At 44.6% G+C, this 24,817-nt stretch overlaps 1 protein-coding gene across 1 annotated transcript; it reads right to left on the bottom strand.

Annotated features, from left to right (window-relative positions):
- Positions 1-1,893: 1,893 nt before the first annotated feature.
- On the bottom strand, positions 1,894-16,795 carry CMPK2 (cytidine/uridine monophosphate kinase 2). Its single transcript, XM_004274935.4, has 5 exons — positions 15,998-16,795; positions 14,482-14,596; positions 13,361-13,562; positions 6,576-6,809; positions 1,894-3,553 (listed from the first exon to the last, which is right to left on the bottom strand). Exons 1-5 carry the CDS (start codon positions 16,670-16,672, stop codon positions 3,436-3,438), a joined length of 1,344 nt encoding a protein of 447 aa, XP_004274983.1. The 5' UTR covers positions 16,673-16,795; the 3' UTR covers positions 1,894-3,435.
- Positions 16,796-24,817: the final 8,022 nt, after the last annotated feature.

The raw sequence follows: 24,817 nt of genomic DNA, 5'->3' as shown, positions 1-24,817 counted from the left end.
ATGGCTTCTTTCCTTAAACCTCATGAACCAACCTCTGCTAGCTTCAAAATGTTCTTCTGCAGCTTCCTCGTCTCTCTCAGCCTTCATAGAATTGAAGAGAGTTAGGGTCTTCCTCTGGATTAGGCTTTGGTTCAAGGGAATGTTGTGGCTGGTTTGATCTTCCATCCAGACCGCTCACACTGTCTCCGTAGCAGCAAGACAGCTGTTTTGCTTTCTTCTCCTTCATGTATCCACTGGAGTAGCACTTTTAATTTCCTTCAAGAACTTCTCTTTTTTTGCATTCATAACTTGGCTGTTTGGTACAAGAGGCCTAGTTTTTGACCTATCTTGGCCTTTTGACATGGCTTCCTCACTAAGCTTCATCCTTTCTAAATTTTGATTTAAAGTGAGAGACATGCAACTCTTCCTTTCACTTGAACACTTAGAGGCCATTGCAAGGTTATTAATTGGCCTGATTTCAATAATTTTGTGTCTCAGGCAATAGGGAGACCCAAGGAAAGGGAGAGAGATGAGGGAAAGGCCAGTGAGTGGAGTAATCACATCAGACACAACATTTACTGATTAAGTTCACTGTCCTATGTGGGTGTGGTTTGTGGCATCCCAAAACAATGACAATAATAACCTCAAAGATCACTGATTACAGATCACCAAAACAAATATAATAATAATGAAAAAGTTTGACGGACTGTGAGAATTACCAAAACGTGACACAGAGACACAAAGTGAGCAAATTCTGTGGGAAAAAATGGTGCCGATGGATTTGCTCAACGCAGGGTTGCCTCCAACTTTCAATTTGTAAATAACTGTACTGTGAAGCTCAGTAAGGCAAAGGGCATCAAAACAAGGTGTATCTGTCTGCACATTAGGAAGGACATTATGCAGATATGATAAAACATTTCTATGTGCATCACTGATCATTTCCTCGGTATATATTCCAAAAAGATACCAGGGTCTAAACATTTTTAAGATGCTTCACAACTGCTTCTAGAAAAGAGAGACATTTCACAGAGAGAAGAGTCAGCAAAAAGGGGGATTGTACTGTAGAAAATGGAACAAACAAAATGAGCAAAAAACCCAGACACCTGCCACTGAAAGGGGAAGCAAACGGAGAAGGTGGATATTGAGCTTTGTGCACAGAAGCTGTGTCCCCAGGTGGACACGCCCTCTAGGATGGAACTCCAGACACTTCCATACCCATTCCTTATTGACTTTTCCTAAGTGAAGGCCGTCCCCATTCTCCATCTGCATAGTGTCACCCTCATCACTCGGTCCGCAAATGCCTCACCACCATCGCTGAATACCAAGCAGGTTAACAGGAGAGAGGGACACCCTCCCCGTGACATTCCTGATGTCCCTTCTGCTCACAGGAAGAACCTGTAAGTGGTCACTTGGCCACTCCAGCTGTAAGGCAGCCTTGGAAATGTACTCATAATTCTTGGCAGCCACGTGTCGGGCTCAAAGTTCTATTGCTGTGGAAAAGATGAAGAATAAATATTTGGGACACTAAAGGTCTATTACAGGAACAGAAACAAACCTGGTAATGAAACAAAGCCAAGCAAATGATGCCTTGTCATCGGTTTCTGGGTAGGAGGCGCTGTCTGTTCTCATACTCAGTAATCTTATACGGATTACAGTGTATAGAGAGCGCAAGTGTATGAAGAATTCTTTCTTATTGCATTAGGGAAGAAAATCCCTTTAATACCTGCAATGAGGAAGGAATTGCACTTTCTTGAAATGACGTTTAAAACAAAACAAAAATGCCCTCCTCTTCCTCTGAAAGCACTTTGACCACAGATTCACACCTTTTCACTTCTAAAGAAGTACAAAAGCCTGTACAAAAGCCTCATTGGGGGAGCCCCTTCGGAAAAACCAACACACACTGTGACAACAGCATAGGTTAGAAAATCATAGCAAGTTTATTCATTGGCAAGAGACATAAAGAAAGCATTAAATGTTTGTGTTTCTAGGCTGCCAGCATAAACTTTTCAAAGTATTTAAAGTGAATAACACCAAGAGCATAATTAGATATCACATCTTAAAGAACCCAAACAATTTATCAGCTTTAAAAAATATTTTCAACTGAAAGTGCATCTTTACATAGGTACATATATTATGTATAAACCACCTACAGTTCTTTTGAAAAATAATATGATAGAGTTAATAGAAACTTTATAATTTAAGAGTCCATGTGATAAACCTGTTAATGCCATAAATTTAATTATTTGGGGGAAATGTCTTCTTTACACATTTCCCTAAAATAATTCACAGATTCAATCTATCTTAGAACTGGAAGGAATTTTAAGTAATCACCTGGTTCAGTCAACTCCTTAAGACAAATGAAGAATCGCTATCACTTTTTAGATCAAATTACATGATGCTAAATGACGCATCCAAGGCCCCGTAACTATTAAGTTTCCTCTTTTCTCAGCTCTTTTTTTTTTCTAGCCAAACAGATCTCAACACTGATTTCATGTGTAACCATAAGACATTCAAGTGCGAGATAATTCACTGAGAAATCCCATTCCAGGATCCACTGTGCTTACTCAGTAAGATAAATTAAACCCGTCTGATGAAAATACACAACAAGCATTGCGTTCAGCTTCTTGTCTTCAATTCTGATTAGTAAAGCACAGCCCCTACACTGAGGACAAACAAGACATAAACAGCAGTATAAGTACGTTGCCGGATTCGCTAAGTTTAATGCAACTACTTCAGTGCAAAACACTCATTCTATACAAAGCCATGTTTTCAGAGGAAAGTGAACAAGCAGAATAGAATCCAAGGACTGTTGGTGTATTTGTATTCAGAGCATTGGCCTCTCAGGGGCTGTACGCCTCAGACACAAGTCAGATGCCTTCTTGGTCAGTGTCCCCCACCCACAAGATGGGTCTGTGGGAGGGTCTTCCGACAGCCGGGACACACAGACACGTTCTTCGGGAGTGGCTGGCTCTAAGAATCGGGGCTGAGCTCACAAAGACGGAGTGTGGCTAGACTGGGAGGAAACCAGCTCCGAGCACATCCTCAAGATCTCACCCGGGAGCCGGCAGTGCAGGCGCAGGGGAGGCTGGAGGAGCTTCTGTTGATCTGGAAGGTCTTCTCGGTTGCTTCTGTCCACCTCATGCTTTCTAGGGGAGACAAACCTTGGAAGGATTTGGTAGGGGTGTAGTTGAAAATCTGTTCCAAGAAAACGTTTGTTATACTTGGCAGAAAGCGATCACCGTCTCTCACTGGAATGTGCCCAGTCTCAGTCCCGATGGGTCCATCGGGCAGAAGTGAGAACAGTGGTTCAGGTAAAACCGAAATGTCCCACCTTCTGCCACACGACAAGCTCATGCAACTGAAATCTGGGAAAACTGCATAACCAGTCGTGGGCTTAGATGTATCAAACAACATCACATCTAGTAAAATGTGTCTCCTGACCCAGAGGAACTACAATTAATTGCAATTATTTTGGATCTCGCTTAACACCATCTGGAGGACCCTTTCTCTTGAAGGGCTGGCATCAACCACGTGGCAGCCAGGGTTCTCCATCCGCTGGTAGGACACTTCTACCCTGGAGATAGGCAGAATGAAAAGAGTTGGCCCATTTGTTAACACGGCTCTTTACGCAAATGTTATTTTCCTACCATAATATAGACAGCTTGAAGCCAGGTCCCCATCTGGTTTATCGCACTTCCGACCCCAGGCAACTCGCTTTGCATACAGGAGACATCCGATACATTTAGTTTCATAAATGAGAAATTAATAATAATATTTAATAGCTTGCATTTACTCAAAACCTTTTATCTGCCAAGCATTAGCATCCTGCATGGTCTTCTCATTTCATATTCAGAGTAACTTCAGGAGGAGAATCAATGTCATCCACCCCCATTTTGCAGAGAAAGGAACAAAGGCTCAAAGAGATTAACTAAGTTGCCCAATGGCAAATTCCTCCAGAGTCTGTGCCCTGAAGGATTTCACACAAGCCAGAGGTCCTTGGCATATACATTGTTTTCACTTAGGAGTCTTCTACAATCGCACTAGAATTCTACCTCTCCTTCCAGTCTTAGCTAGCCTTGGTGTGTACAGAATAGCCAGGGCTGATTTGAAACAGGAGGGAAGTGGGCAGGGCACAGCCTTTGAAAGAATGACAGAGCCCGAGGACATGACATAAACTGATTAGAACCAAATGGGCCCAAGACGGCAGACAAGTCAAGTTCCACTGGACCTCAGCATACGCTCACTGTGACAAATCAGCAGGCTAAATGACACACCCACAGGCACCATGACAGTTCCAAAGTCTACCATAAGGATCAAAAAGCGGGTGGTGGCCCAGCTCCTGGAAATCCCCGCCCCCTCCTGAAATAGCTGGAATACTCCTCCCACCCATTAGCCTATGAAATTACCCACCCCTATAAAAACTGACAACCCCATATCCTGGTGCCTTTCTCACCTTCTGAGATGGCCCACAGTTTGACTGTGGAGTGTGTTTCTCTCTAAATAAATCCACTTCTTACCTATCACTCTGTCACTGAATTCTTTCTGTGATGAGACATCCAGAACCTGAGCTTCATTAAGTCCTGAAATCAGGTGTGTGATCTCAGTTGGAGACTGTGGGTTTTGGCCGGGTTCGAGTCCCAGCCTCTTGGGTTCAAATCCCAATCTGAGGTGCATGGTTTCAGATTATATGACCAAAGCTCTAGAGCTTTGCAGTTAAAACAAGCACCCGGACTCAGCCACATAAAAGAACGAAATAATGCCATTTGCAGCGACATGGATGGACCTAGAGTTTGTTACACTGAGGGAAGTAAGTCAGACAGAGAAAGACAAATACCATATGATATCGCTTCTATGTGGAATCTAAAAAAAAAAAATGGTACAAATGAACCTACTTACAAAACAGAAACAGACTCACAGATGTAGAAAAGAAACTTATAGTTACCAGTGGGTAAGGGGTGGGAGGGATAAACTGGGAGATTGGGAGTGACATATACACACTACTATATATAAAACAGATAATTAATAAGAGCCTACTGTATAGCACAGGGAACTCTACTCAATGCTCTGTAATGACCTATATGGGAACAGAATCTAAAAAAGAGTGGGTATCTGTTTATGCATAACTGATTCCATTTGCTGTACAGCAGAAACTAACACAACATTGTAAATCAACTATACTCCAATAAAATTTTTTTTTTTTAAAAAGTGCTCAGAGTAGATGGTGAGAAGTGGAATATTTCCCACCATTATCAGGAAACAAAGGATGTCCCAGTCATCGGCGATTGCAGCCACCACGGCTGGTGAGCTGGTGAGCCCTGAGGAAACTCAGGATGGGAAAGCACAGGATACTGGCCCCAGATAACTGAGGTGCTTTCAAAGGAATGATTTCAGTGACCCCAGACTCTTCCATCTTCCCATACACAGAAAAACGCTAAATTCCTTAACTTGACTTATCTGGTTTTCTTTAGTTAACAGTAATCTTCTGACGTTCAGACTACCTGTCCTTTGTTGCAAAACTCTCATGTGTCCTAGCTCTCCTGTCACCTCCTCGGAGCAGTTCTCTTAGGGTTACTTGAGATGCTGCCTCCCGGGCTTGAAGTCCTAAAAATTCCCGCCAAATAAAACATAACTCTCAACTTTTAGGCTGTGAATATTTTTTAGTCGACAATGGTCTGGGGCCATAGCTCTGCCTCACCACCTACCAGCTAGGAGAACATGCCACATTTCTTTCCCACCTGTGCCTCAGTCTCCTCATCTGTGAAGCGAGGACGGAAATAATGCCTTCCTTGCAAGTTTGCTGTGAAGGTTAACTGAATTAATACCAACCAGTCAATCCTTTGACATGGTTTCTCTGTACACAGCTGAGTGGTTAATTATTTATGTTATAACAGCATTAAGTTAGGATAACAGTGCTATCAGTGTTTATTTATATAAACAATTCTGTTTTGGCTTTTCAAACCAGTCCTACAGAAGTAATTTAGTCAGCGGTGAAGCAGTAAGATGGTCCGGACACTCCTGCTATTGTGTTCATAGCTTTCTAATGAAAATGAAAGCACTGCCTTAAAATCAGAAAGGTCTTGAATTAAAACCCAGTTCTACTACTCAGTAGATATGCAAGTTATAGACAAATCACTTAATCTTTGAGCCTCAGTTTTATAAACTGTGAAGTACAGCTAACATTGTCCTTGCAAGGGTTACAGAGCATCAGAAGTAAAATGCCTGACACACAGTGAGCCCCCAATGGGTAAAAGTCACTGTGAGGCCGTCAGACAGTGCTTGTGACCATTCTGTTACGATGACCCAGAAAAGCGTGTTGTCTGACTCAGGTTCACGCTGGTGCTGGCACAGCCAGGACTAGAAAGGCTAGGACGGAGGTCTGATACCCAGTCAGATATCCTGTGGCTATAAAACCACCACGCAGTGGCCCCATGGAACAATCCCATTGAAAGGAGTGAATCTAACTTGGAGGATACTGCCTCTCAGGTTTGGAAAATGGGAACCGTGTCATGTCCTCCACTTTGCCAGAGTCAGTGCTGTTTCTGGATCGTCGCCACAGCCAGGGACCCCTGCCCCTCACATGGCATCGGGATACCTACTTTTGACGAAATATGCTGTTGGCCTCCAGTTCAGCCTCCTCCTTGGTCCTCTCCATGCCCCGGCCCTCGATCCTCTGCATCCTCTCCTCGGGACTCACGGTGAGCAACAGGACCAGGTCGGGTTTGAGCAGGTCCCTGGGCCACTGGTATATAGGGTGATGGGCAGGAGGCAGGTGCTGGAAACCCCCACTTACCTCAGTGGCTATGGCGTAGGTGGCCGTGCTGTGCCAGTACCTGAGAAGGAAAGCGGTAGTGAGTTCCCCGTCCACAGAGGAAGTCAAGGGAGCACCTGAAAACCAGCTGCTGAGGACGCTGAAACCAGAGATGGCTCTGCTGAACTTGTCCTAGTACTGTACACATGAAAGAGGTAAAAATAATCTTATTTTTTAAAGTATTTATAAAATGTAAAAATAAGTTAAAATCAACAACCACAATAAGAATCCAGTGCACACCACCCAGAGCTCCATTTACTCAGTTAAAACTGCATGTATTGTGAGACTACTCTGTTGCCTTGGCCTTGCAGGATGCTTTCTTTTGTGATGGCAGGTTGGCATGGGATGGTAGATTTGTTCGGTAGTCCACTGGTATTTAATGCTGTATCTTGGCCAAACAAAAATCTGCAGGCCCACTCAGTTCCTACAATGTTTTAAAACTGAACTTGCTGGGCTTCCCTGGTGGTGCAGTGGTTTAGAGTCCGCCTGCTGATGCAGGGGACACTGGTTCGTGCCCCAGTCCGGGAAGATCCCACATGCCACAGAGCAGCTGGGCCCGTGAGCCATGGCCGCTGAGCCTGCGCGTCCAGAGCCTGTGCTCCGCAACAGGAGAGGCCACAACAGTGAGAGGCCTGCGTAACACACACACACACACACACACCAAAAAAAAAAAAACTGAACTTGCTGACGAGACATGGAAACAACTTAAACGTCCAACAACAGAGGAATGGATAAAGAAGATGTGGTACATATATACAATGGAATACTACTCAGCCATAAAAAAGAATGAAATAATGCCATTTGCAGCTACATGGATGCAACTAGAGATTATTATACTAAGTGAAGTAAGTCAGAAAGACAAATACCATATGATATCACTTATACGTGGAATCAAAAATATGACACAAATGAACCTGTCTATGAAACAGAAACAGACTCAAAGACACAGAGAACTGACTAGTGGTTGCCAAGGGGGTGGAGTTGGGGAGGGATGGAGTGGGAGTTTGGGATTAGCAGATGCAAACTATTATATATAGGGTGGATAAACGACAAGATCCTACTGTAGAGCAAGGGAATTATATTCAATATCCTGTGATAAACCATCATGGAAAAGAATATAAAAAAATAATGTAAATATATATATATGTATAACTGCATCACTTTGCTGTATGGCAAAAATTAACACAACCTTGTAAATTGACTTCAATTTTAAAAATAAATAAATGAAAAATAAAAAAATTGGACTTGCTGATGAAATCTGCATTCTAGGAATCCTGGATAGGAGGCCTTTGTCTTTCCCAGCTCTCCAGTCATCCAACTGCAACTGTATGGATCAGAAAGAGAAATAAACCCAGATAAAATCTCTGAAACTCTGTGAATGTCCTCCCTGAGTGACAGCGGTCACTCTTGACCGGCTGATCTTAAAAAATGCTTTGAAGAGAGGAAAAGAAAATCACAACCATCAAAGAAAATCAAATCAGCCTGCTCTTTCTAAAAGCCCAGTGGGGCTTTGCTGGTGGCGCAGTGGTTGAGAGTCCGCCTGCCAATGCAGAGGACACGGGTTCGTGCCCCGGTCCGGGAAGATCCCACATGCCGCGGAGCGGCTGGACCCGTGAGCCATGGCCGCTGAGCCTGCGCGTCCGGAGCCTGTGCTCCGCAACGGGAGGGGCCCCAACAGTGAGAGGTCCGCACACCGCAAAAAAAAAAAAAAAAAAAGCCCAATGGCTTTCTACCACCTGCCAGAAAACATTCAGCCTCCATCTAAGACACAAGCCTCTTCCCAGTGTGGACCCAGGCACGCTCTTCCATGGGGGTCTGTCTTCACACTTTTCCTCCGGCTGGAGGAAATGAGGGTCTCAGGCAGCAAAGTGCCTCCTCTTCCTTCGACAGGCCATGCAGAGGGAGCCCCCAGCAGAATTCACTGTTTCCTCCTCTGGGCTCTCAGTGCCCTTCATACTCAGCTCCACTGAAGGACTTATTCTAAATTAGAGCCAGTTGTGTACAAGTTTCCCTCTTTCATCTCCTCCATTAGATCATTCATTTTTTAGTCATCTCTCTATTCCAAAATCTGACACCAGCATCTGGCACACAATAGGTATGCAACTAATAACGTTTTTTGGATGTAGGAATAAATGAATTAGAATTATTTTATTGATTGGCATAGTTTATTATACTCTTGCCCTGTTCATGTCATATTCCAATTTTAAGTGACGAAATGCAAAACTCCAAATCCAGTATCAAAGGACTAACACCTACAAAAACATTTATGAAACAACTATAAACATCCCAATGTCGAGAGGCACCCATGGCCCCATCCTTGTCTGTATTTTCCATTTACTGCCTGTACTGTTTTAAAATCCTAAATTCTTAATCCCTTTAGATTTGAACTGCTTTTCACAGTGAAAAGGACATCCTGGTCCTTTATCTACAAAATAAATGCAGAGTGTTATCCAAGCTGTGGATTGTTTTACTCTCTGCCACCTACTTGCTTTGTGTACATTGGTTAAGTCTCAATTTCCTCTTCCGGAAAATGAAAATCACGAAAGCTTTGTTTTCCTCCCATAGTTTTTACAAAAATAGTCAAGTGCTTTTTAAAAATGTATCACACTTGAATTGGGAGATTGGGATTGACATATATACACTAATATGTATAAAATGGATAACTAATAAGAACCTGCTGTATAAAAAAATAAATAAAATAAAATTCAAACAAGAAATGTATCACACTGTCATTATAAGGCACTATTTAATTCTTATTGGACACTAAAGCTGTAAGATTTCAAATTATGATAATACAATACAGAAAATACTGAAAAGAACAAAGGTAAAAAATAAATTTGGGGGCTGATCAATTCTAATGTCATTCATTCTTCAAAGCCCTTTTCCACCTCTAAAAGCGTGGCCAGTGTAGCTGCTAGCACCTTGAATTCTGCCCGGGGCCATTCCTATGTTTCACTTACCAGACTTTTAATCACTCACAAACTTGTACTTTCACCTTCTCCACCAGATACATCTTGTCTCCCAAGCCGAATAAACCCAAGCAGGTCCAGGTTTTCTTCTTCTTGGCAACAAAACTACAATTTGCACTGCATTTTGCACATGCTCCGTGTTCACTGAATTAAATACTTAGCTCTGAATACAGAGGCTGATATCATCTAAATGTAAAAAGCCTTCTTTACTGTAGAAAAACCATCAGCAAGAATAGATTTTTTAAAGGTAATGAGGGTGATTAAGTTGCCAACCTTAACTGCAGTCACCATCAAAAATTACTCCATCTCCCTTCTTTTTTCAGCTAGATGATGGTGTTGTCTAAAATGGATTTCCTTAAAATCTTTAAACATGAACAAAACCCATCCAGACAACAAATAACTGCTCTTTTCTTCTCATCTGACAAGGTGATCTAGCATTATCTCTTTAAAGAAACAAAATTGCAGACAATTCACAGACATAAAGAAGAAAAATCAGGGAAGAATGGGAGCCCTGTTCTGCAAAGCCAGAGTTCTCTCACTGACAACACTGCTGCTCATTTTAAATAATCATACCCTCTGGCCATCAATTTCAGACTCATTATTTAGTATTCTCCGTTCCTGCCATCAGGGAAACCACATTAGCGCAAATCAAATGCAATTTGTTGACACATTATACATCACTTATAAAATAATGCTTTATATTTTTATAGCAATGTGCTGTTTTCAAAGCACGTCCACCTTCATCAACTCATTGGATATTCACCACAAGTCTTTTAATTTTGTATTGGAGTATAGTTGATGAATAACGTTATGTTAGTTTCAAGTGTACAGCATGGTGATTCAGTTATACATATATCTATTCTTTTTTTAAATTCTGGCCAGCAGGGAAGGGATAAAGAATATCATCTTTGAACAGATTAGGATGCAGAGAATAAGTGTCTACCTACATGCAGAAACCCGTGCTGCTCCAGGATTTTTGGATATCCTAGGAAGTAATGTGCCTTACGAAGTCACACTTTATTAGGAAAAGCCTAGTCTATCTCCTTGAAATAAAGAGAGACTAACTAACTAACTACATATATATATATATATATATATATATATATATATATATATATATATATATATATATATATCTCAATATGGTAAATCCAAGGACTTTAACAATAGGGTGGATCCCACAGGTGAAGAAGTCCCACAAAGGAAAGCAATGCCTTACCCTTGTCTAGGATTCCTTGTAACTTGCCAACTTTGAAATCACTATCTTGCCATCCCCAAAGTTAAGAGTACCCACTGGCATTACAGCTTAGATGACAGCAAAGGCCTTCTAACTACTTTGTACGGTTTTCATCTTCCCCACCACCACTCACCACCACACACTTTTTCTTAGGTCCAGTCACCCTTCCCCAGACTTCCCATGCCTCAGACCACTCTGCTTCTTCATCCCATAAATATTAAGCCCCTTGCTTTGGGGAAGGCAGATTTGAGATGTGCTCTGCCGTCTCCTTGCTTGGCGGCCTTATGAATGAACCCTTTCTCTGCTGCAAACAAGAGTCTCAGTGTTTGGCTTGGGGAACGTCGAACCTGGTTTGGTAACACACGTGGGCACCAAAGCTGTGTAAAAGAATGGTCACGGCAACAGGGACGATTCTCACAGGTGGCGTGAAGGCAGGCAGATGCAAACAGCAGTCAGTGTCTATCTGCTTGTAGAGACAGTTCAAGAACACGCAGAACTAACCTTTGGTGACGGTGACGGAGTCAGGGTCATGGTTCCCACGGGCGGGAGGATGGGTCGTGACTGAGAGGGAAGGAACTTACAGGGTGGAGTAAGGTTTTAAGTCACGACCTGGGTGCAGGATGTACTTGAACATGTTCACTTTTTAAAATTCCTTGAGATTTCCATTTATAATTAGTGCTCTTCCCTGAACACTTGTCAGGCTTCAGTGCAACTGCTCATCTTTTCAAAAATAAGTCAAATTGCAGCAAGAACAAGATGTACACTGGAGTCATGTTAAGGACGAATTCAGCTGCAACTGGAGCCCTTTGGTACTCCCCACCAAGTGCATTTCTCTCTCTTTCCCAGGGGACAGCACTCTCCTAAATTTGGTGTTCAACATCCTTCCATCCCTTTTTTGGTATTATGTTTTATATTATTTTGCATGTGTTCTACTGAATATCTTTCTGCAAGTTGATTTCTTTCATTTGAAACTATAGTTTTGTAACTTAGGCACATTGATGCATCCTGTGAGAGCATATGGCTGTTCGGTGCTCTGTTTTATAAATATATGCCAGTATTAATTTACCCTTTCTTCTGCTGATGCCTTTGGTTTTTCAAGTTTTTCAATATATGAACAAAGCTGAAACAAACTGTATTTCTTCAGGAAGTGGAAGCAATCTTCTCAAATTGCTCCCCAAGACACCCTACAGGTGCCCACTCCCACCAGCACCATGTGAGTTTCTCTCAATCCACATCATCTCCAACTCTGGGCTATCAGACTTTTCTAATGAGTTCTCACCAACCTGATGAGAGTAAAACGGGCTCTCATCGTCGTTTGAATTTCCATTCCTAGTAGGACTGGCCTGCCGTTCCCTTTGTCCATTTTTGTAGCACTTTTAAGCTACTTCTTATATATGAAATTTCAAAATATAACTCAGCTTCTGTCACTCCATTACCTGAAACCTCCCAAAGGCCCCCCTCTGCACTCAGAATAAAATCCACACTCTTTTATCACAGCTACAGACCCTGCTGACCTGTCTCTGTCTTTTTACCCATCCAGAAAGCAGCCCCTCGTCCACATGTTTTCCTCACGATGGCCTGTTTGTAGCCCTGGAATGTGTTCGCATCTTCCCGTCTCTACACTTTGCTTTTGCTGAACCCTCTCCCACAAAGCTTTTACTCCAGGATTTTCAGGTGTGTCTCTCTTTGGTCATTCAGAACTCAGACCACTGGTACCCCCTCAGGCAGGCCTTCCTAAGTCACATCTAGTGGGGGGTTAGCCATCCTCCACCACACGACCTTGATCTCTCCTCTTTATAGTATTTATCACTCTCTGATACTACCTTATGTATCTATATGCTTGATCATTACCTTCTCCTTCAACAGAATGTTTGCTCCATGAAAGCAGGGCACTGCCTAGCTCCTTTACCACCGAATCCTCTAAACTGAGAACTGTCTTTGGCAAATGGTAGATGCCCAATATAGGTTTGTTGAATAAGCCAATAAACAAATGAACCACTGAAAGCTTGATTTGTGAAGCAGAGACTTTTGTTAATATCCCCCATATGCTGTTTCTAGCTCTGTCACTTTGGCAAGTTACTTAACTTTTCTAAGACCTGTGTTTCTCACCAGTAATTTTAGTATCTATGTAGTAGTCGTTCCAGATGTTAGTATAGTATGTATAATGTCTTTAGCAAAATGCCAGCCAGTGGTGTAAGTGATTAATAAATCATAGACATCATTCCTGTTATTATCATAATACACTTTGTCTTAAACACTATTGTGTACTTGCATGTATATGTACACACACACACACACACACACACACGTACACACTACTCATATGTTAGGAGGAAAATGCCGAATTCAACGCATCCTTATACCCACCTGTCTACAATCACAGGCGATTTGGTAGATTCTTTAGCTATTTCAGAAGCTACGATATAATTGCCCAAAGAGTAAAAAGCTCTTCTAACGATAGTCGGTTCATCATCAAAGATTTTCCTCCACTGGCTGATGCAAGAGGGTGGTGACTTCAAGAGAACAGCCTTGAGTGAATCTGAAACTGACTGGGTCACAGTGGTTTTACCTGCAGGTCGGATACAAAATGCAGCCACGGTATCACTCCCAAAAGTTAACACTGATGTCAGAGCAAAGACATTCTTTCCACCTGTTACCAGAAGGAGTTGATTAAATAATACAATTCTTTACAAAAAGTTGCCAATCCTTGGGAATTCAGGATTCCTGTTCGGTGTGAGAATGCTTGAAAGTAAAAAACAAATGGTCATCCCGTTTACAAACTAATGATAAACTCTGCTATCAGCTTCCAGGAACTCACTCCTCCCATCACGCCTCACCTGACTCAGGAAGGAGACTCACAGGGAACCCCGTGACCCTGTGGTTCTCCCAGATCCACCCTGTCCTTGGGTATTCCCTGTGGCCCTTGGAGCCACCCTTTTCCTGCTGTCGTGTGTTGGACTAAGTGTGGGCACGTCCACTGTATTCTGATGCCTATCTGGCAGCTCCAAAGGCTTCTGCCCTCCACTCCCTAGCTCTTCCACACTTTGTTTCCACAGGGGCCTCTGAACTGCCTGCAGTTCCTGGACACACCAGGCTGGTTCGGGTCCCCAGCTTCACCCTGCTGTTTCTTCTGTCTGGAGGCTCTCTCCCGCCTTCCTCACCCGACCAATTCTTGTCCTACTGAAAGCCCAGTCCAGGATCCATCCTTCCAAGGTCTCCCGGACCGTGACCGCCCCTCATCTCCCACACCGAGGCTGTACCCAGTGCCCTCCCATGTTCACCGGAGCACCTGAGGCTCCCCCCACCTTACGGGGATGGATAACGGAAGTTATCCATCTTTGTGTCCCAGGCCAGCCTTGCTCCATGCCTGGTACACGACAGAGGCTCACAGGAGGCTTATGAATTGAACCCTGTATAAAGTTTTGTGTGTCAAGAATTGTCTATTCCTACAACTCATTGCCTGTAACTAGAAGGTAATATTCTCTTACCTGTGGCATCCAGGCCTTCAATGACAATAACGGGGAACTTTCCCTTCTGGACCTGCTCTGGGCACTGGTCAACCAGGTCCAGCACAGCCCGGGCTTCAGGAATGAAGGATGTACACTGTAAAAGAATGTCCGTGCATCAGCAGCAAAGCAACGGGGCCCTGGCAGAAGCCATATCTAATTGCTGAGAAGAAGACGGCACAATGCTAATAAGGCATGAGCTATGTTTGGCACCACGCCAAAATGTGAAGTATTTTGAACCTGAGCAAGGGCTGCCTTGCTTTATTTTGTCCCGCATAGCTGAGGCTCAAAAAGGCCATAACTGTCGGGACCACCCAGCCTGCAACTCTCATTGACCAGCTTCCCCCAGAGGAGGAAGGGCAGAAAAGATGTATAATTGCAAAGCAGTGTCACGTAGCGACAGTGGAACCGTGGGCCCTGTGTGTCACAAATGTGGGAAATCAGCCACACTGTAGGCTCCAAAAAAAGCCATCAGCATCCCGTCCTTTGCTAAGCTCTTGGGGGCTCAGAAGAGTGCCAAGCACAGCAATCACCAAGCGGGTAGGGCGGCGTCTCTGGGAGTTTCCAGGTTTTGAACTGTGCATGACCTCACGTGTACTCACAGCACCTCTACAGAGAGGCCCAGACATGTATTTTCTTCTTACGTGCTTACTCTGAGCCAGGCAACAGTCTAAGTGCTTTCACAGTATTAACGTGGCCCCTGTTGAAGAGAACCCTGTGAGTGTGCTACCGTTATTAACCCCATCTACGGATCAGGGAAACCAAGGCAAAGAAGAATGTTTAATAAACTTACTGAAAGTAACACAGGTAATACATGCCAGAGTTTGGATTCGAACCCAGGTCTTGCAATCTTAACCACTCGGAAATACTATCCCAAGGCTCATACAAGGTATCTAAGACCCATAGTCCTGCCTAGGGACCTGCCCAGGCTGCGCTCAGGCAGAATCTTAGCTGTCCCGCACCGAGCACCTCTTGTGGGTCAGATGCTTCCCTGTCCTAACACTGCAAGGCAGGTATTTTACAGATGAAAAGGCACAAAGCAACACGGAGTAGCCGAGTGTCTGGGTGGCAGCCAGTAAGCAAGCAGGCACCGCTTAATCTAAGTTTCTTAAAACCCCAAAGCTCACGCCCTTTCTCTACACCCCGACCTCCCGGAACAGGGTCCTCACTTCCAGGATGGCATTGCTTTCCCCGTACCCAGCGGCACAACCCCCCCACCTCGGGCACGGCCAGCGCGGGAGCCGCACCGCTCCTGTTGGGATGTCAGTTTCCCCCATGGGGTTGGGGGTCCCTGGCGAGCAAGAATCTGGAAAGAGCCACGGTGTCTAAACAGAGGCTGGCCCACCGGCGACCTTCACCACCAGATTTGCGCTCGGGAGTAAAGCAACTCCCTGGCAAAGGGAGGTCTGGACAGGCCAGCCCCGCGGAGAGCGCACAGTGTCCACTTCCCTGGCCTAGGGGATCCACCCTGAGCGCTGGGAAGAGATCCAACTCTTACCGCCTCCAGAACGGCGCGGGCGGCCTCCCGGCGGGGGAAGACCCCGGAGCTAGGCAGGTCCAGCACCACCGGGTGCAGCGCGGGCTCCGGCACGGGCACGACGCGCTCGCGGCCCAGCTGCCGCCACCCCAGGCCGTCCCGCCGTTCCCACGGGAGCTGCCACAGCCGGCAGAGCGGGTCGCCGGAGAACTCGGCCAGGCGCGGGCGCGGAGCCTCCGGGCAGGCATCCAGCAGTGCCAGCAGCGCGCTCCGGGTGTCGGGGCTGTCGCGGGGGTCGCGGAGAAGGAAGCCGTGCTGCAGGCCCCCCGCCCCGCCGCCCGGGCGGTAGCACAGCAGGCGGCGCAGCTGGCACCGCCGGAAGGGGCCGCGCCGCAGCTGGTGCAGCAAGCGCTGGTGCAGCCGGGCCGCGCGCACCCGGGCCGCGCAGCCCGCGCTCCCGGCCACCGGCACGCTCAGAGAGTAGCTGCGGCCCGGGGGGCCCAGGAGCGCGGCCACGCCGGGGTCGGGGCGCGCGCCCGGGGCCTCGTCGCCCACTGCGAAGTGGGCCAGGGTGCAGCCGGGCAGCTCCAGCGCGAAGCAGCGCGGCGGCGCCATGGCCCGACCGCAGGCCCCGCGCCGCAGCCCCGAGAGACGCGCGAGCAGCAGTGGGGCGCGCGGGCGGCGGCCAAAGACCATGGGCACCTCCCGGTCCCGCCCCGAGCGTCGAAAACGAAACCCGGGACTCGGCGGGCGGCGCCGCGGGGAAAAGCGAAAGTGAAGCGGCGGCGGCGGCGGCGGCGGCGGCGGCGGCGGCGGCGGCGGCGGCGGCGGCGGCGGCGGCGGCGGCGGCGGCGGCGGCGGCGGCGGCGGCGGCGGCGGCGGCGGCGGCGGGCGGGGCCCTGGATGGGGCGCCCTCCCCGGCCTCCGCTTCCGCCTCCGCCTCGCCGCGAGGTCGCGCCGGGAGCAGGCAGCCGCCGGGAGGGGATTCCCGCAGGGGCCGGGCCGCAGGCTGCCGCCGATGGGGACCTGCGCTGCGATCGATGGGGAGTGGGCAGGGGGTGCCAGGCCCCGTTTGAATAATTCCTGGGGGGGTGTGTGTGTGTGTGTGTGTCTCACCTGCGCCACCACCGGCTCTTGCTCGCTCTCTGGTACCGCCGACGCCTCACCTGGGCTCGCCTTGCGGGCCTCGCAGACGCGGCCGCTCGCGACCCCAGCCGTGCGCCCCGAGCGCCCTCCCCGCCGGCGCCCGGACTCCAGGTCTGGGAGCCGCTGGAGCGTTTTCACCCCGCATTGCACACGCTTTCCCCTCTTTTGGAATTAACCCCTCCTTTTGCTGACTCTCAAACTGAGAAGTGTCCCCAGACTGGCACCTCTAAGTTGACTTACGCCAAATTAAAGTCGTGTACGCAGGTCCAATGAGACAGCAGCTTGATGGCCTGGAAGCGCCTTATCAGCCAGCAGCCGGCGTCAGATGTATTGCTGCCTTTGTATAGTAAAGCAGCATGGACAAGATTATTTGGGTGTTTTATTTTGTTTTTACTCATTGACTGATATCTTTGAAAATGATTGTCCAGCAGACCCAAAAGTTAGAATTGAAACAAAGATGGAAAACATTAGATAAACTGAAAGCATATAGTTATGATTTAATCAAATGTGCATGTAGCGTGGGATTAAGTTTAATTCTGAAAGGAAAACCCTTTATGATAGACATGAACTATTACAGATATGTGGTTGAAGTATGGTTAATAGGCAAGGAATAATTCTGAGATTAAGATGTTTTTAGCTCTTTGAGAACAGGATCATTTTTATACTCTGTGAGCAATTTGACTTTTGGACATTTAGGGAGCAGAGATGTTGTCACCTGTGTGGAACATAAGAAAATAGGAAAAGAACAAAGTCCTTTTTGTTCCTTAGGACAGGATTGCATCCTCCCGTGAGCCTTTCTTGACCTTTTCTCCATGACCGCCCCCCCCCCCCAATCATATCTGCTTTTAATTTAAGTTTTCCTCTCCATTTTCACTCACCCTCCTCCCTACCAGAAGACTGTGAAATTAGTGACACTGCAGGATCTGGTCTCGCTCAATGTTAACTGGGAGTCGAAGATTGAAGATACAATGTCTTCATTCATGAAGTGAAAAAAATCTCTGTCATATTTTTGAGCTCCAATTTCAAATTCCCAGGACAGAGAATCTGATGGACCCAGCTTGGGTGCATGTTTAGATTGAATAAACTTGCCTGTAGTAACCTATCCAGTGGGTGTGGAGGAAAGAAGCTGGGCTTGGAAAGACACTTGAAAGAGGTCCTTGAATGAATGAATAGCACAACTTTATTCATTTAAAAAGCCAGAGTCTTCAACACTAACAACGTCAACCAGGAAAACATGAAAGATTCTAGTCATTCTGCTCCTGGGGAAAAAAAAGCAGAAAGGGAGAATTAACTAATATAAATGTTGTAATTAATAAACAATAAAATGAGAAAATAACATTTATTTTGAAAAAGAGATTGGTTTTTGGGGATCCCTTCCATGGCCAGGCTCTGGCCTCCAGAGACCAGCTGGCACCGCATAAAACCGCTCTGGGGGCCAGACCCCTGGGTTGTGGGCTTCTGATTTGAAGGGTACACTATCATATTGTGGAGTTGACTTTCTCACTAAGAAATATAGTTTATACAGCTCCCTGTGAGAAGAGAGTTAACACAGCAGGTGCAGATACTTACTCCTGGCATCTCTACTGGGAGCCTGGAACCATGATTCATCGTGGCCAAATCCTAGAAATATGCCCTCACAAGCTTCTTTATATCAGTCATTGATGGTTCTGTGTTTGCACCAGGAACAATGGACACGCCACAGCAACTTGTCAGGGTTGCTTCGCACAAACATCAAGATTGGTGATGGGCACCTCATTCACAGATGGGGTCCTGAGATTAGGTGACCAAGACTGGTCACAGCTGGATGTGCCTACGTGTCCAGCCCACCACGTAATGGCAAACCTGAGACCCAAGCGGGCTTCCCTGACCAGCCATCTCACTCCTGTACCCAGGGTGGGAGTGCTTCTAGAAAGAAAGCACATCTATCTATGCAACCTAGATGGTGAAGGACTCAGAAGCTGTGCCTGTCTCTCCAGACTCCTCTGATGTTCATCTTTTTCCTGTTATCCTTGCTCTGCATCTCTTCCCTGGAATAAAGCCCACCTGTGAGTGTGACCTGTTCCTGTCCCAGGAGTCCTTATAGCCGATTAGCAAACACGTGGGTGGTCTTAAGGTTCCTAAAACACAACCCAATACACACACACACACACACACACATGGAAATTAAAAGTTCAAGGAACTCTTACTTTGAAGTGCTTTGATATTCCATTTTATTTACTTAAATACACACACTCACACACATAATTACAACTCTGTAAATTAGTGAAATGGCGCTCATTGGATGAATTAAATTACAACCAGTAAATGAGTGAACAGGAAAGACAAAGAGTTAAAGAAGATATTTGCAAAACATATAACTAAGAAAGTACATCTATACAATGAATTCTTATAAATCAATCATAAAAATGCAGAAAATCCAATACAAAAAGGGGCAAAGGATTTGAATAGGCACATCACGAAGGAGAATATCCAAATAGCTAATAAATATATTAAAAAGATGCTTAACATCATTAGTCATCAGGAAACTGGAAAGTAAAACCACAAGACACCACTCCACAGCCACTGAGATGCTAAAATTAAACCAGATAAAACAAGCATCTTACAGTGACAACACCAAGTGAGAAGAAAGATGTGGAGCTATACTTACATTACTCTGGTCGGAGTGTAAATCGGGCCAGCACTCTGGAAAACTCTATGGAATTATGTACTAAAGGGGAGTATATATGTGTGTGTATATATATATATATATATATATATTTTTTTTTTTTTTTTTTTTTTTTTTTTTTTTTTTCGATACGCGGGCCTCTCACTGTTGTGGCCTCTCCCGTTGCGGAGCACAGGCTCCGGATGCGCAGGCTCAGCGGCCATGGCTCACAGGCCCAGCCGCTCCGCAGCATGTGGGATCCTCCCGGACTGGGGCACGAACCCGTGTCCCCTGCATCGGCAGGCGGACTCTCAACCACTGCGCCACCAGGGAAGCCCTATATGTATATTTTTTAGGAACCAGTGATCCCGTTGCTGGGTGTATACCCAACACAGATGCATACTTATGTTGACCAAACGACGTGTACAAGAAAATTCATAGCCTAATAGCAAAATAGTCCAAATGCTCATTATAATTGAGCGATTAAATGGATTGTGGTATATTCCAACAATAAAATCCTAGATGGTTATGAAAATGAACAAAGTACTGGTAGACACAACAAAATGGGTAAATCTACAAATATAACATTGAGTGAAAGAAGCTATACAGAAAACAGTACATAAGGTGTGATTATATCCACAGGAACTTCAAAAGCAGGCAAACCTAGAGGATGGTTTTAGAAAACAGGACATGGTTATCTTTGGGGCAGAGGTAGGGTTTAGGGCCTGGGGGAAGGTACTGGACACGTGAAGGTCTGAGCAAAGTTCTGTTTCTTGATCAAGATGGTTGTTACACATGTGTGCTCATTCGGTCCAAAATTTGTTCTGCTGTATGTGTATGAATTGTGCACTTTTCTTTATGCACAAGATGCTTCAGAAAAAGACTTACCAAAGTAATAATATGAAGATTGCAAGTAACTGAACCGATTCTGCGATCTGCTGGTGTGTGGCAGCCGCTGTTTGATGTTACTGCAGGATGGTCCACATCAGGGAGCAGGGAGTACTCTGGGGATGTGCAAGTCTTTAAAGAAAAAAGTCCCTGTGGCTAATGAAAAATGGTAGTGACCTTTGGCTGTTACCTGTTTGCATTTAGATGTCTTTAGAGATGGCTGACTCCCGAGAGGTAGAGACCAAGAAGGGGCTGCCTTGACCTCCCTCCAGCCCACACCCATCTTGAGCAGTTGGGAGAAGAAATCCCTCCCTGGCCTTTGTCAGCCATGACTTTGAATAAGAAAGTCTACTTCTCTTGAGCCTTACTCTTGGATGCATGGAGGAAGAAAGGTTTTGAGTGAATAAGCATATGTTCAGAGGATATCAAAGTGACGTTGACTTTTGTGAGCTCTTTGCCAGAAGGGACTTGGACTTATTTATTTTATTCATATTTATTAATATTTTATCTGATACATAGGAGCTTCTCAATAAACCATGGTTGAGGAAAAGAAGAAAGGAAGGAAAGAAAGAATCCTTGAGTGAATGAGTGAATAAGTGAATGAATAAACAAATGAATGAATATAAAAGAAACTGGCCTGGATAGAACAGACTTAAGAAGTAATAATAGGGCTTCCCTGGTGGTGCAGTGGTTGAGAGTCCGCCTGCCGATGCAGGGGACACGGGTTCGTGCCCCAGTCCGGGAGGATCCCACATGCTGCGGAGCGGCTGGGCCCGTGAGCCATGGCCGCTGAGCCTGCGCGTCCGGAGCCTGTGCTCCACAATGGGAGAGGCCACAACAGTGAGAGGCCCGCATACCGCAAAAAAAAAAAAAAAAAAAAAAAAAGAAGTAATAATAAAATAATGTGATAGTAATTATCAATTATTGAGCAGTATTGCAAGTGTTTAAGTCCTGATTCAAATCTTCACTCCCTGTGTGACATAAGTTTCCCCAGCTGTAAAATAAGTTAGTGCCTGCAAAATATAGGCCAGTGCCTGGTACATAATGTTATATACATGCTAGATATTTCTAACTGATTATGTCTAATATTTCTAACTGATTATGAACTCTACTTTCAGTGCTTAATAAACTTCATGTCATTTGATCCTTAAAATGCCCTGGGTGAAATAGACATTAATACCCATATTTCCCAGGTGTGTTAGCAAAATCAGGCAGGTAAAGAAAGTTACCCCGAATTAAACAATACTGGCTGACCAAAGATTCAAACCTTAAAATGTTTGGCTTCAAAAGTCTGTGTGTTTACCCTTTATGATGTATTTGTCATAATCATATTTGATATTTGATTTGAAATGGAAACTGATTTGATTTTCGTTTCTTCATACACATGTGATCTAGAAAAAACAAAACAAAAGTATTTCTTAATTGAGCCAGGCCATGGTAAGGTTATAAAATACTTTTGACTAAGTCATATTTCTCACTGCAGGCTTGGTAATCATTAAGCATACACTGGCTATTGTGCTGAATTTGCTTTCAGTTTCCCTCTCAGTGAAATAAAAGTCATCTTTGCTTCTATTCAAAACATAACACGAGTAGAATAACAAAAGCTGACCCTAATTGAATGATTTTCCTGGCACTGTTTTAAGTGACTCACATAAATTAGAATTTTCACTCTTCACAAATATCCCTTGAGATACCTGGTCTTACAGATGGGAATTGAAGATCCAGAGAAATAAAGTCACTTAGTCACCCAGCTAGTAAGTGACAAGCTAGGCTTGTGGTTTCATAAACTTAACCACTAGGACTATCCCAACTTCCTACAAGTCTCATGAAAACATAAAACCACACACTCAAGATCAAACCCAATTCCCATTAAAGAGGGCTAAAGGATAGAAAATTTCAGTACAAATCTCAACACTTACTAGGAAAACTGTGAAAATAGATAATAAAAAAACACAATAATTCTTGCCAACTAAGAAGAATCTTGGTTATTAGAGAAATGCAGATCAAAACTACAGTGAGGAATCACCTCACACCAGTCAGAATGGCTGTCATCAAAATGCCTACAAATAAATGCTGGAGAGGGTGTGGAGACAAGGGAACCCTCCTGCACTGTTGGTGGGAATGTAAATTGATACAGCCACTATGGAGAACAGTATGGCAGTTCCTTTAAAAACTAGAGTATAGAATGTGGATATTATATACTGAATGTTGTGTAAACTTTATATATATTCGTACTTACTTGTATTTGCATAAAGAAACATTGGATGGTGTAGTCACTATGGAAAACAGCATGGAGGTTTCTCAAAAAACTAAAAAAAATAGATATGATCTAGGATATGACCATATGATCTAGCAATTCTACTCCTGGGCATATATCCGGAGAAAACCCTAATTCAAAAAGACACATGCACCCCAATGTTCATAGCAGCACTATTTACAAGAGCCAAGACATGGAAGCAACCTAAATGTCCATCGACAGATGAATGGAAAAAGGAGGTGAGTGGGATGAATTGGGAGATTGGGACTGACATATATATATTACTGATACTATGTATAAAATAGATAACTAATGAGAACCTACTGTATAGCACAGGGAAATCTACTCAGTGCTCTGTGATGACCTAAATGGGAAGGAAATCCAAAAAAGAGGGGATATATGTATACATATAGCTGATTCACTTTGCTGTACAGTAGAAACTAACACAACATTGTAAAGCAACTATACTCCAATAAAAATTTTTAAAAATAAAAATAAAATAAAATAAATAAATGAATGTCTAAGACACACACAAAAAAGATGTGGTATATACATACAATGGAATACTACTCAGCCCTAAAAAGGAATGAAATAATGCCATTTGCAGCAACATGGATGGACTTATATATTATCATACTAAGTGAAGTGAGCCAGACAGAGGAAGATAAATATCATATGATATCACTCATATGTATAATCTAAAATATGACACAAATGAACTTATTTACAAAACACAAATAGACTCACAGACAGAAGAAAAAACATGGTTTTCAAAGGGGGAAAGGCAGGGAGGGATGAATTGGAGTTTGGGATTAACAAATACACACTACTATATATAAAATAGACAATCAACAAGGATCTACTGTATAGAACAGGGAACTATATTCAATATCTTGTAATAACCTATAATGGAAAAGAATCTGAAAAAGAACAGATAGATATGTATAGGTGAACCACTTTGCAGACATCTAAAACTAACACAACGTTGTAAATCAACTAGACTTCAATTTTTAAAAAAAGGAAGCATCTTAGAAAAGCATCTGATTTTCCTATTGTCTATTAAAAAAGGTATAGAAATGCATAGACATGCAGGGAAATACAAGGTCTAAATTTGAATATGTAAAAATGCGTACATTAAGATAAATTACTAAAGAAAGATTCAGGCATCAGTGTCATTATGTGCCTATGCGTTTTTTTGTTTTTGTTTGGTTTTTTTATTTCAGTATGTGGGCCTCTCACTGTTGTGGCCTCTCCCGTTGCGGAGCACAGGCTCCAGACGCGCAGGCTCAGCGGCCATGGCTCACGGGCCCAGCCACTCCGCGGCATGTGGGATCTTCCCAGACTGGGGCACGAACCCGTGTCCCCTGCATCGGCAGGCGGACTCTCAACCACTGCGCCACCAGGGGAGCTCTGCCTATGTGTTTTGACTGTGATCTGAAAGGGGATGCTGAGGCTCACGGAGTAGGGTCTCATCCTCCAAGGGTCATTCATTCTTTTCACTATTTGGCTCTCCTAACGAACTCTTGCTGAGTGCCCCCAGGTGAAGGGTGCTGGAGTGGAAGCTTCTACATGTTATGTCATGCACAAGCAATGCAACAGCTACAGACGTGGCTAAGTCTCTGTCTAGTTCTACTGCTATCTGCTAGATGGAGATAGGGATGAGATAGCAACAACTTCTCCATCTGTATCCAGTTAGGAGGCTATTATTTATACCCCTATTATTTATAGACAGGGGGAAGCAGCGGGGCAGGGAAAGCAGATGTCAGTCTTAGCCTTGAGCCTTCAGTCTTGGCCCTGTTCCAACTTTCATTTTCATAAAGAGAGAAATCGAAACTTGTGCTCCGCTGAGAGTTAGTCAAGGAAGGTGTGTCCCTCCTCCCCGTGTGACAGGTTGCCGGGGCACATA

This window comes from Orcinus orca, chromosome 13 (genome assembly GCF_937001465.1).
Source record: "Orcinus orca chromosome 13, mOrcOrc1.1, whole genome shotgun sequence".
Taxonomy (NCBI): Eukaryota; Metazoa; Chordata; class Mammalia; order Artiodactyla; family Delphinidae; genus Orcinus; species Orcinus orca.
Note: the sequence above shows the minus strand (reverse complement) of the source record. Positions and strands in the feature narration are given on the sequence as shown.

Coding starts and splice junctions, on each gene's coding strand:
- CMPK2 (XM_004274935.4), bottom strand. CDS start 16,672: ATGGTCTTTGGCCGCCGCCCGCGCGCCCCACTGCTGCTCGCGCGTCTC. Junction 14,597..15,997: donor CCCGCGCCGTTCTGGAGGCG/GTAAGAGTTGGA, acceptor ATTCTTTTACAG/TGTACATCCTTCATTCCTGA. Junction 6,810..13,360: donor TCGCCTGTGATTGTAGACAG/GTGGGTATAAGG, acceptor TTTCCTTCTCAG/GTACTGGCACAGCACGGCCA.